Source organism: Labeo rohita, chromosome 11, assembly GCF_022985175.1.
Source record: "Labeo rohita strain BAU-BD-2019 chromosome 11, IGBB_LRoh.1.0, whole genome shotgun sequence".
Taxonomy (NCBI): domain Eukaryota; kingdom Metazoa; phylum Chordata; class Actinopteri; order Cypriniformes; family Cyprinidae; genus Labeo; species Labeo rohita.
Genome location: NC_066879.1, coordinates 10263567 through 10275732, shown reverse-complemented (window position 1 = coordinate 10275732; position 12166 = coordinate 10263567). Strand labels below are relative to the sequence as shown.

Below are 12166 nucleotides of genomic sequence, written 5' to 3'. Positions count from 1 at the left end.
GAACGAAAGTACACTGCAACAACAACACATAAACTACAAATAAAGAAACACTGCCACCTAGAGTCAGAGAACTTGACAGGGTTGAAACTATTTTCCTTCCAAGCAGAAATAGTCAGCATGAATAGGTACAAGGGAAGTTTAATATGATTTATCATTACTATTTGCAATTATTGCATAGCAATTTAACTGGTTAGTAAACCAAGTATTTGGACTACATTGGTTAGTTTCTCTATAGAACTGATTGTATGGATCATTAAGATGGTTTTCCAAGAACCTTTCCTTTCAAATTCCATGTCCACTCCCATGCCTTCTCTTTCATATCACAACAAACTATAGGACAAAGATTATCTGCTGATAAAAAAAAGTACTTTTTAAGTGGTCAGTGTAATATTTACCCCTTGTTTGCAGCATGAGGAAACAATGGGAAAAGGCACAACACATTTATAGTGAAAAATCAGTGATGAAACATTTAATTTATTGAGCAGAAACAATGCATTTTTAATTGACAGCATATAAATCACACATAATTATTGCAGAAATTTGTTTTCAGACTTTGACAGACACTTTATTGAATTCAAAAGTTCAACAATTTTGTTTGCCTGCCATTTAGAACAGAACCTGTGAAAGTAACAAAATACAGGCTGTATATTGTGGTAGTGGCCTTTTGGCTTACTCTCTTCAACAGCTACTCTATGAACAGACGGATTGTGTGAGACAGTCACCAAAAGTCAACCAAAAAGTTTGCAAAGTCACCAACTGCTTGCAGACAATTCAGTGCTCCAACGCACAGGTAACACTCCAGTCCAAATGTTAAGTTAAGGTTCAAAGCAGTCCTCAGGTTCAACATTATTTCTTAAGGAGGCTGTTAATTGCTTTAACCTCATCACTGCTCAGAGGAGAAAGGTTGTATCCCCTGAGTTCAGGCTTACCTGTGCAAGAAACAGTTCAAAACAGAAAAGATTAGATGCTCTGATATCTACTAATAATTTATGACAGCAACCCAACATATTTTTGACATTGGTGGTAAATATAGGGTTACTCTGTAGATACATACTCTGAATTAAAGAAAAGGTTTACAGACCAATTCAGTGTTTGCAAACAGCAATAACATTTTTTTTGTGGGTGGAGCTTATCTGGTTGCAAAAAATGACAGTTTTCAAGTAGCAGTCTATTGAGCCATGGAATAAAAGAATAAAAACAAAAAGGTAAATTTGCGTTTATGTTTCAAAATTCGGACTTTCTCTCGCAATTCCGAGAAAAAACAACTCGTCATTCTGTCTTTTCCCCTAGGCTCTGGCTTTTTTCCCCTGATATAAACTTGCATTTGCAAGAAAAAAAGTCAAAATCCTTAATAATAGTAATAGGTTTAAATATCACGTCATGCTGTAACTGTAGGGCGAACACAATGCGTCCCCTATGAACAGAATATGTGAATATTACTGATGGATCCTTAGATCCTTCCATGCAAATTATTGTGTTGTGTTTAAATTTTATGTTTGTTTTTAATTTAATTTATAATCATTTATTTACATAATTATTCATAATCATTTTACAATCATTAGTCATTCACATAATTCATATTTAATTATTTGATTATTTAAGTATTTATCATTTATTCATATATATTATTCATTTATATGTTTTTATATTTCTTATTATTTTCCTTGCTTATGCATTTTCATTATTGTTCAGTTCCATGATTGTGGGGTTTCATGAATTGTTTGGTCTAAGAAATAGATAACGGGGATGTTTATGGAAATTCAAGGTTTATGGGATGTTGAATCCGTTTGATATATCATTGTTCTTTGAGCTGTACTCCCCAGACGAAGTTTGAACATTGAGACATACGCAACTAAAACTGTTCAATAAATTCTGTTATACCTTTTTTACCATCATCACTTCGTCTCCTGCTTCTGCTCTTTTCTGGCTTTCATCGATCAACTTCATAACTGACAGAAACCTGCTTGTTAGCGGGGTTGGGGTAACTACAGCTTGCTGACTAGTTGTCCTGTTACCGAAAGACTGATATATTTCTGACGGGATCTGGTGTCCAGGGCTGGATCCTGATTGTCTGGCGTGGGGACCTGATCTAACATTACGTAGACATTTTATGCTTTAAAAGTAATCATAGCAGTTTTCATCCATAGTGTGTCTTTGACGACAATATTCTCTAAAAATTATTTGCATTCCGATTTACAGATTTTGTACTCACCCCCTTGTCATCCAAAATGTTCATGTCTTTCTTTCTTCAGCCGTAAAGAAATTAAGTTTTTTTTGAGGGAAACATTTCAGGATTTTTCTCCATACAATAGACTGGTATGGCTGAAGAAAGAAAGACATGAACATATTGGATGACAAGGGGTGAGTACATTATCTGTAAATTTTTGTTCTGGTAGTGGACTTCTCCTTTAAAAAGGCACATTTTTTTCTCTTATTCCATGGATTTTATCTGTTTCACTCCACTTGTTAACAGTGTTTTTCTGCCACCACTATGCACGCACAGCTGCAAGTGACGTAACTGTGATGTCTACTCCAAATTGGTCTATATGTGACAAAATATAAATGAGGCAGATAAAGCGACTCTACCTTGCAAGTCATTGAGGCGATTTACTTTTGCTTTTAGCTGTTTGCGGAGCTCACTTATTTCCTTGTCAAGCTGGTCTTGGTCTGTTGGGAACAATATAACAACAAGAGGCCAAGTAAACACAGAGAATAATATTATTTAGACAAAAATATGCTTGAAGAAAGTACACTCACCTTTAAGGATCATGGATCTGGTACTCTCCTGAGGGAATTTGATGAACATATTTCCAAAACACACCTTCACATTATCTAAATTAGGTTGGAGTAAATGTTATTTTCGTGTGCAAAGTAAATGGCATTAAATCAGCATTCAGTAGATGTTTTAAATAATGTTATGCTCTAAATGCAAAATATTAAGGTGTTAATGCAAATGGTTTCATGCATCGCCTCCTGGGACCCAGCTATAAAATATAAAAAATAGGCCTCTTATTTTTCATAACATAGTTAATAACATAGTTAATGTTTAGCAAACAAAGACACTAATTACATGAATACATGTAAACATCTTTTATAAACACCCCAATTCAACATTTTAAAAATTTCAGTGGTAAAGAGGGTTAATAAGCCAAAAACTTAAACATTGCTTTATGAATGAGAATGATTTGTGAATCAGTTCACAACAACTATTTCAATTATTTTGCCTGTAGTGTCTCATCTTCATCCTACACATTACACATATGGATAATATATTCATATGTTGACCAAAGAATACGCCTCTAATAAAATAAAGCAGCATATAAATACAGAAGGTACAGTGTATTCAAGAACAGCAAAGCGTGCAATAACAACAATAAAGCAAAGTATTAAAATAAAATAAAATAAAAAGTCAGCCATTATTAATGAGATCTCATGTAATACATATCTTAAAATTATTACAACACAGTATTTGTACTTGCCGTTTGGGGAATGGTTTCGTAAAGCGCTGAGTGCTTCTCGATTTTTGTTTCTCCGCAAATCCAGATCCACGATCTGTCAATATTTAAGCGGATGTTATTAACACTATTTAGGCGAATTGTCTCATTGTATGCTTGACTACAATTTACAACATTTATCATTTAAAGATACCTGTTGTTTGTCACTAAGAATATCTTCTGCAGCAACTTCTACCTCAGTTAAATACTCCAGTATTTGCTGTGCTCCCTCGTCCATGCTTGAGTCTGTATATTGTGCGCTGGAAAAAACATGCCCTACTGATCACGGAAGCAAGTTCTGTTTGATTTAAGTTCCGTCTGCAAGCAGCCATATAACAGTTCCTACCCTGTGTGTTCCACAACGTAAAATATCCAGTCGTTATATTTAAAGATGCTTTTATAAACTGAAAGTGGCTCATGAGAAAAAAAATACTTACGTAAAAATATTAAAATTACTGATATTAAAGTATCAAAAGTATGTTCTAATTTAATTGCACAATTTATCAATGACAGGCTAGCTGATTGGGCGGTTGCTAGTGAGTTAGGCAGTTAAAGTGATCGTTCACTAACTAACTATATACAAAAAATTGTCATAATCATTTATTCTCATGCTGTTACAATCTGTATTAATTAATTTCTCTGCAGGATATAATTTAATCGATATTGATCTTAATTAATCTAAAAAAAAAAAAAAAAAAAAAAAAAAAAAAAAAAACACACACTGAATTATTTTTTTTATTTAAGTTTAAAATTAAGTTACCAGTGGATTAATTAATATATAACAACAAATGATGACAAATGTGTCTGCCTTCATACAGTCCTAATTCATCAATACTGGCCTTATTCAGAAATGATCAAATTAAATTTCCTACTTGTGTCTTTTTATTACTGTAAAATGCGTTGTTTGAATGAGGAGGTAGAGGTATAACATTAATAATATTACAAGGGTAACTATTAAAGTTACTAGGATCATATAGCCACTATGAAAAAAATAACAGTTTAGACTATTAATAATCATAAATGATTATTATTATTATTTTTAAATAACTTTTTTTCCTTTTACATTGCATTAAACATTATTTCTTAACTTTTTCTTTTTTTAAACAAATACATTTATAAATGTCATAAAACTATATCAGTTATATAAATATATTTGTTTAGATTATTTTATAAACTGATAAATAAAATTATGTCTTTTGACAGCCTGTCACCATATTGTGATACCCTAATTACACTAAAATAAAATATTTAGCAATATGACTAAAGTTTTTCATGTTGTCACAGCAATTATTTGAGCAAAACACCGTTTATTAAATCTGTCATTTACTTTAAAAAGAAAATATGTAATGTATTATACGTGTTTATAGTAACCAGTAAAAGAATTATGAATATTTTTAACTGAAATGGAAAATGAATAAGTTGACTTGTGCCTGAAAGTAATTTCTATGATTGATTCATAAAAAAATAACTTACAGGCATTTATTTTTACATACAAAAGACTCTGACAGCAGCTAGTGTTGGTAAGAAATGAATCTGTCCTTCAAACATCTGGAATTACTTTGGATATGGCTATTATAAACATGTCCTAGTAACTCTTCCCTTGTCAAGAGGATTGTAAAGAGCTTTAAAAACAAATTTTATTTATGGTCATCACATTCACCTTATGAATCAGGCACAGAATGAGAAAAATAAGATATACAACGTAAGATGATTGCTTGTGCTCATTGGGACAGTCACGTTGAGGGTATTGGTGTGCAGATACATGAAGTTTCAGCTCGAACATATCATTTGTTACTGTAAACTCTAGTGATTTGCTCCAGTGTGAGTGGTTAACCAGGGCTAACAGCAAACCATCAATTCATCATTAAATACACTGCCGCACCTGAAACATCTGTGCAAACACTGCTTACATAAAAAATGAACAAATGCAGAAATAACAATTGTCTGTTTTAATCTAAACTTAACATTAGAAATACCTAACATTACAGTCACACCTGTTGATAAAAGATGCTTCAAAGAAATGAATGTAGATGTATTGCTATTTCAAACAATGGAGTAATAAAGAACAAGCTATTTAAACAATTACTAAAAATAATACTTAAATAAAAATAAACACGGGGTATAGCATGCATAACTAAAAGACAACTTAAAGTTAAGTTTTAGCACAAAGGAGGCGAAAGAGGCAAAAATGATTTTGTATGGAAAGAAGTGCTGAACTAAAGATGAATATGTACAATAATCCAAAAAAATATTTGGACACCTAAACCACACTGAAAAGAATGTCACTGCATTAGATGACATTGAAAAAAAAAAAAAAAAAAAAAAAAAAAAACAAGTGGCATTTACAGGTAAAGTAAGAGTTTTAAACAATCAGTCAGATACGTTGAAAAATTAAGATTTATGAATTATTATGAAACTCTCTGTGAAATGTTAGTGTAATATCATGTATACATAATTAATGTGATGAACTTACTTCATACATTCACTACAGTAATGTTGAGATCCGTTGTCTAAATGCTACTGCGATACATTTTTCAGAAAATACGACACTTGCTTTTATATTTCCTTATCGAAATTCACACATTTTAAGTGCCTTCCCAACCCGATCTCATTGCAAATCGTACATATTTTATGAGGTGCCTAATTTTGTACGAATTCAAACGACCTCACTTGTCAAGTCAAGTCAAGTCACCTTTATTTATACACCGCCTTTAACAATACAGAATTGTGACAAGGCGGCTGTACAGTATTAAATAGGAAACTTGTACGAATTCATGTGATTTTTTTTTGCTAAACCGTTCATATTTTATGAGTTCCCCATTTCTTATAAATTCGTACAAATGATATACCCCTAACTCCGCCCCTAAACGTACCTGTCACTGGGGTCTAGACAAGTCGTACAAAATCGTAGGAATGAGGTTATAAGAATTCGTGAAAATAATCCACCTCGTAAAAATACGTACAAATCAGCAGTGTGTGTAGTAAAGTTACTTTGTGACAAATTCAACATGCTTTTGCCTCTTGTTGACTCGACTAGTCGATGAGTCTTTTAAGCTATGTAAACCATCTGAACTTACAGCACAAGATAATTTTGAGTCCTGTTGTGTTTTATCAAAGGTCTTTCTTTGTTCACTGCGTCCTCGTGCCCTATAGCCAACCTCCCTTGTACCCACACAGGAATGACTCCTTTGCCCAGACCTTCTCTTTTTTACACCACCAATACTGGCATTGCTGGCTGTTGTAGCTGTAGAAGAAACTTGGTCAACACTGTATGTGGAACCAACAGGATTGCGAATATTACCGACGGCCTGCATGCGCCTCAGGTGGCTACTCTCGCTCAAAGGGTCGCTGAGTCTGTGCTCACGAGATCGGTGTCTGGGCTCTAGCTGATGAGCCCTACTCTCACTGCTGCTCCTTTTAGGCAAAGCTGAGGCCTGGCCTTTCTTCTCCAGAAGTGGACTCAGCCTTGTGTGGTGATGGTAGGCATAAGAGCGACATGTGCCATTCAAGATTGGATATAGATTCTGGCAGTGTGGACAGGTACAGCTTGAAAGCTGAAGGGTGGGAGCACTGGCCAAAGAGGACAGTAATGCCAAAGGGAATGCACGCTGGCACTGGAGGATACATTTAGGAGAGCTAAGACTGAGATGTGAAGACGAATGAGGCACATGGCGACCTTTGGGTAGTGGAGCGTTGGATTTGCTGCTGTCTTCTTGGATGGTTTGGATCTGATGCCATTCCAATTGCAATAGCCGGTCCAAGTATCTCTCAAGCTGCCCAACAGGATTGGGACGAGGAATGCCCTTGCCTTCTGTGTTCAAGTACACTGCTAACTGCTGTAGACTCCAAGAATTGAAAGGAGGTGGTAAGAAATCTGGATAGCTGCCTTTGAACTTGTTGTGCCCTCGACAAGATGATCTCAAGGAATGAAAGTCAGACGGATCTATGATTTCTGCACGAAGGTTGAGGTCAGGAGGAGTGATTTGAGTGGGAAGCGCAGAATATCTTTCAGAGTCCGAGAGGTCACTGGCACTGTCCTCTTCTCCATCTTTACTTTGTAGTGTACAGTCCTCATCTTCAGTTCTGCACTCTGACAAGTCTTCTCTCTGAACTTGAGGATGAGAATGAGGGTATACAGGCCTTACACTTGAATTTTTACCCCTGCCACTACTTTCTTTTGCACCTTGGCTATTTTGTCTTTGTCGTTTCTCCTTCTGTCCATTTTTGGATATTGCATGAGATTTGATCTTGGTGTTGTGTTGCCTTGAAGAACCAAAGGAAAAGGTTTTAAATGTCTTGGCATTTTTTACAAAAATAATTATGTACTTGTACCATTGTTTACTGGAGCTGCTTGTAATTATTTGTAACCATTAATTATTATTATTATTTAAAAAAAAAAAAATCTCTCAAATGATCATTTTTTGTTCCAAAATATTTTCTAACCTGTCTGTGGGGTTTGCCATGATCAACATTTTGTCAGGTCTTGTCCTTCTTAACCTCTGCTGAGAGTTCTGTAGACATGAGGAAAACAATGCTTACACTTCTCATCATATACTTAATATATACTTGTATTTTCAAAATATATTCCATTTAATTGTTCTCATTGCATTAGATAATTACTATTTTTTTTATTATTTTTTTTAAATAAAGTTCACACATAAACCATTGCTGTTGAGTACTCACAGGTTCAGACGATAGGCTGATGCCATTATTCACTGGTGGATGCAAAGGTGCCTTTGTGGTTTTCTTGCTTTCAGTGAAAAAAGTGAGGTTGGTTAACATCAGTTTAGAAATAAATGGATGATGGAAAATGTAAAGCCCAATTGAAAGCAGCGAGAATTTGGTTAACATTTTAAAGATCCAAGCTGCTTCCAAACGGATGACCGGGCAGGTTAATAAACCGTGACCTTAATTTAAATAATGTTATTTATTCTTACCTTGGTGCATGTCCCAAAGCTTTAGTTTTTGTTCTATCAAACGAACGCAGCTTATTCTGACTATTATGCACAGTGCTCTCCTGTAAGACCGTTCCCATCACTGGCATTTCTCAAAGGAGCCTAGATGTCCTAGAATGGATGGATTCTCTCGTATTGCCTCCACTGAGTCTTTTGATTTGAAGGCATACCCATTTTTTCTTGTTCATGTCAGGTTTACTCCCACGATCAATCGACTGTTTCTCGCACTGCTCCCTTTAATCCTTGGTGCATCTGTATCGTTCTGTCCTAAATAATTCAGCGACGACCGGATCAGCCTGTCTGTAATGAGATGCATCGGTCAAATTAGACGGTCTGTTTGATTCTGTTTCATGAGGTACACTAATCGATATGGGGTTAATTGTCTGAAGCTTGTAAATGAGGATATTTACGCAGGCGTGTATTCCAGCTGTGTGGATGCTGGAGGGCGCATTGTTGTGTGGGAAATGTAGTCAACAATGTCACAGGCTCACCGAGTGTAGGCTACATGATACTGTAAATATGTCTGAGACCCTATGCGCACTGTAAGCGAGCGACGCCACAAAAACACAACCCGAAGCACGCTATTTAAGACAAATTCGTCGACTAATGAGACAGTTCTCGACTGTCGAGACGTTTATTCACAAATGCTCTGGGGCATCGAGACTGAAATCGATTGAAATTTAAATATTAGCGCTATGCATTGTTTACAGACAGGACGTGAGAATGTCTTATCTCATACGGTGGTCTAATAATAATCGTCGGTGTGGTAGTTCAGACTATCTTACACCTCCCATGGGCTGAGTAGTTAAATGTCATAGGCGCTTGATCGCCGCGTATTTTATTACAACCACACGGGGTGAGGAGGTCTTCTCCACTTTAAAATTAATAATTTGTTTGTGTATTAGTTTTAACTGCATATTCCGAGGGCGTTCTTCGTAAGTTGTACTTATTTCCTCACAACCTAAAGTAAGGTAAGAATCTGTTGCCAGATGTAGAGATGTAAAAATGAACACCCTTAAGCTCACTGTCAACAAAATGCTTTCTGTTTATATACAGCTATAAAATGTTACGCATTTAGATTTCTTTTGTCATTTATGTTAATATTAGTACAAGCTACTGAAGAAAAAAAAAAAATATTAAGAAATGAATAGCTAGTGCACACTTTATGGAACATTTTAAAATGTCTGAATGTATTGTTGTGGACACTTTATGGTCAAATACTAGTGGTCCATGGTTTCTAATGGTTTGTAAAAATGTCTGTCAAAAGAACAAAAGGATGTCACAAAAACATATTTTCAAGTGTGGTATTACATTACTTTGTGTGTTGACAATTTGTTTTTCCTTTATTGCTAATAGAAAGTGCAGAGAGAATGGAATCCCGTCCGGATGGATCAGGACCTGCCTTGCATTTCACAAGTGGTTTTAGTGAAGTATCTAGACCCGCCAAGACCTTTTATCTTCGAGACGTCTACAACCCCAAACCACCCTCACAAAGGACCCCAGTGGCAATACGTCCACCCAGCCCAAAACCAGGTCCTCCTCAGGAGCCCGTCATCCAGCGCAGACAGTCCTGTGAGCCAGAGCCAAAACCCATCATGAGAAGACGAGCTAAATCCCTCTCATCCTCCTCAGAAGAGAAAACCTGCAGGAACATGCAGGTCCGCTTTGTAGATTCCTTGGGGTTGGAACTGGAAGATGTTAAGTTCTTCAAAGCCAGTGAGGACCCACTGGTGCCAGTCCACGTTATCACAAGACTGCTGGCAAGCTCAGAGCTGGCCTCCAGGAAAAAGCTGGAGCTCTCCCTACCCTACTTCCAGCCATCCTTCCCTGACAATATGAGTGCCGAGTCTGGATTCCTCAAACGCTTGTGCCAGCAGCGAGTTTGCCTAGAGCAAGTGTTTTGCTCTGAGCTGGGAATTTTTGGAACTGTGCAAGTGTTGAACTTGGCCTATGAGAAAGAGGTTTTGGTACGATACACGTTTACAGATTGGAAGAGCAGTGCTGAGAGTAAAGCGAGCTGGATGTCCACCATTCACAGAGATGGGCGTGATCCAGAGTCAGACGTGTTTCGTTTTCACCTGCCTGTCCCACCTTTCATTATGCAACCAGGTGCCATGCTACAATTTGCCATCTGCTACCGGGTCAGAGGATCTGAGTACTGGGACAACAATGGTGGATGTAATTATAAAGTGACCTGCCAGACATACAAATTGACGGTCCCCAGAGAGTGTGAAGATAGCCTGGTGCATTTCATTTGACTCTCCACTAGAGATTGCATATACAGTGCTGTGAAATACACATACAGTGTTTGCTTCCATCCTGATTTCTTCTGATTTTGTTTATATTTCAAATTAAATAGTATTGGATCTTCAAATCAAATGAATGCAACATAAAACAAGGGCATAACTGGAGACTGGAGTTTTTAACAGGACTGTGGTGAAATTTTAGCCCACTCGGGACTGCTGCATTGAAGCTTCTGAAAAAACTCAGAAGCTTTCATTTTGCTTTTCTGAGCCCTACATTTTCACAGCACAAATGTATAAAAAGCCTTTACAAATTGTGTTTATCCTAAGGATCATTTATACACATTTTAATAAGTCACACTAATGGAAGTTATCCTAAAATGGCACTGATTTCAGCACTGGCTACCACCCAAAAACAACTGCAATACCAGACCGCCTCATTATTGTTAATGCTGAAGGAGACTTTGATCTTTAAGTGTGTGTTCAAAAATAGAACAGACTTCTTGCACATTCTTTCAATTCCTTTAGATCTCAATGCTGTCTCTTTTTCTGTCTCCCAAGATATTGCACATTATAGAGCTATGACTACATGTTATAGTGCTATGACTACACGTTATAGTGTCATGACTACAGCTATGCAGTGCAGTCTTAATGTCTTGTTGTTCAGAAGATTATTTTTCTGAATTTGTAATTGATTCTCTTGCATCTGTTCTACAGTACATGCTGGGAAACCTTTAGAATTATTCAGTGAGGTTTTGTACAATTTTCCAGTTGTGCCTTGTTAACATCTTTTCCAGGTGTGCTATGTGGAATTAGACTATTTTTAAAGGAATCATGTAGCACAAGCTACATGAGCAACTTTTTGCATATAATCTTTTTTTTTTCTGATTAAATTTTTCTTGCATGTTACTCAACAAATAAAGAAAAACAAGGTTATTTATGTTTTTGAAGTTTGCCTATTTACAGGACAATAAATATGAGTGATACTTTTCTTATTTCCTTGCGTTAGCACTCATCTTGACCTTTCACCAACAGAGATTTCTTCAGGCCGACCTCCTGCTAATGGCATCTGAGGAAGGCAATCAATGTGCTTCTGACTCAGTACAGCTGTAAGGGCACATGATAGAAATTTGAGGTCAGGTCTAAAAATATCTTTAAACCAAAAACAAAACTACTATGAGCTCACCTTCACCTTTGACACACAACCTGACAGTTCCGGTGCATATCTGAAATGCTCTATTTGATGTAGATTATTCACCCTAGCATTTACTATTGCAATAACCAAACAAAAGTATGCGGATCATCACCAATATATGCAGAGTTATTGTCTTCTTTTTTAATTATATGCTTGTGAAATGTAAAATTTATGACTCTTTTTTTTCTTTCGTTATGTATAACAATAGATAATCATAAACTAGGTTGTTGATAGTAAAAGAGAGCGTCTCTGATTTTAACCAGTACTGTGACCAAACAC

At 36.1% G+C, this 12166-nt stretch overlaps 3 protein-coding genes across 5 annotated transcripts; 1 reads left to right on the top strand and 2 right to left on the bottom strand.

Moving 5' to 3' along the window:
• Nucleotides 1-453: 453 nt before the first annotated feature.
• pdrg1 (p53 and DNA-damage regulated 1) lies at nucleotides 454-3809 on the bottom strand. Of its 2 annotated transcripts, XR_007828731.1 has the most exons (6): nucleotides 3649-3809; nucleotides 3480-3552; nucleotides 2758-2832; nucleotides 2587-2667; nucleotides 2213-2322; nucleotides 454-929 (listed from the first exon to the last, which is right to left on the bottom strand). XR_007828731.1 is itself a non-coding variant. In XM_051122995.1 (5 exons), exons 1-5 carry the CDS (start codon nucleotides 3730-3732, stop codon nucleotides 847-849), a joined length of 396 nt encoding a protein of 131 aa, XP_050978952.1. In that variant the 5' UTR covers nucleotides 3733-3809; the 3' UTR covers nucleotides 454-846. The 2 variants fall into 2 exon arrangements, 1 of the variants encoding a protein (XP_050978952.1); XM_051122995.1 differs by lacking the exon at nucleotides 2213-2322.
• A 2523-nt stretch (nucleotides 3810-6332) lies between these two features.
• fam217bb (family with sequence similarity 217 member Bb) lies at nucleotides 6333-8895 on the bottom strand. Of its 2 annotated transcripts, none has more exons than XM_051122978.1 (4): nucleotides 8432-8895; nucleotides 8178-8244; nucleotides 7938-8005; nucleotides 6333-7757 (listed from the first exon to the last, which is right to left on the bottom strand). In XM_051122978.1, exons 1-4 carry the CDS (start codon nucleotides 8536-8538, stop codon nucleotides 6482-6484), a joined length of 1518 nt encoding a protein of 505 aa, XP_050978935.1. In that variant the 5' UTR covers nucleotides 8539-8895; the 3' UTR covers nucleotides 6333-6481. The 2 variants fall into 2 exon arrangements, with proteins under 2 accessions (XP_050978935.1, XP_050978936.1); XM_051122979.1 differs by having other exon boundaries at nucleotides 8178-8240; nucleotides 8432-8491.
• A 90-nt stretch (nucleotides 8896-8985) lies between these two features.
• Nucleotides 8986-11648, top strand: ppp1r3db (protein phosphatase 1, regulatory subunit 3Db). The gene is made up of 2 exons (XM_051122985.1): nucleotides 8986-9420; nucleotides 9806-11648. The coding sequence occupies exon 2, from the start codon at nucleotides 9820-9822 to the stop codon at nucleotides 10705-10707; it is 888 nt and encodes a 295-aa protein (XP_050978942.1). The 5' UTR covers nucleotides 8986-9420; nucleotides 9806-9819; the 3' UTR covers nucleotides 10708-11648.
• Nucleotides 11649-12166: the final 518 nt, after the last annotated feature.

What these genes read in the sequence shown, in the direction of transcription:
- fam217bb (XM_051122978.1), bottom strand. Translation starts at nt 8,538, where the DNA reads ATGCCAGTGATGGGAACGGTCTTACAGGAGAGCACTGTGCATAATAGT. An exon ending in GCTTTGGGACATGCACCAAG is followed by an intron (nt 8,245 to 8,431) that starts GTAAGAATAAAT and finishes TTTCACTGAAAG; the next exon opens with CAAGAAAACCACAAAGGCAC. An exon ending in TCAGCCTATCGTCTGAACCT is followed by an intron (nt 8,006 to 8,177) that starts GTGAGTACTCAA and finishes TCATGTCTACAG; the next exon opens with AACTCTCAGCAGAGGTTAAG.
- ppp1r3db (XM_051122985.1), top strand. Translation starts at nt 9,820, where the DNA reads ATGGAATCCCGTCCGGATGGATCAGGACCTGCCTTGCATTTCACAAGT.
- pdrg1 (XM_051122995.1), bottom strand. Translation starts at nt 3,732, where the DNA reads ATGGACGAGGGAGCACAGCAAATACTGGAGTATTTAACTGAGGTAGAA. An exon ending in TTCTTAGTGACAAACAACAG is followed by an intron (nt 3,553 to 3,648) that starts GTATCTTTAAAT and finishes AAATATTGACAG; the next exon opens with ATCGTGGATCTGGATTTGCG. An exon ending in TCGCCTCAATGACTTGCAAG is followed by an intron (nt 930 to 2,586) that starts GTAGAGTCGCTT and finishes TTTCTTGCACAG; the next exon opens with GTAAGCCTGAACTCAGGGGA.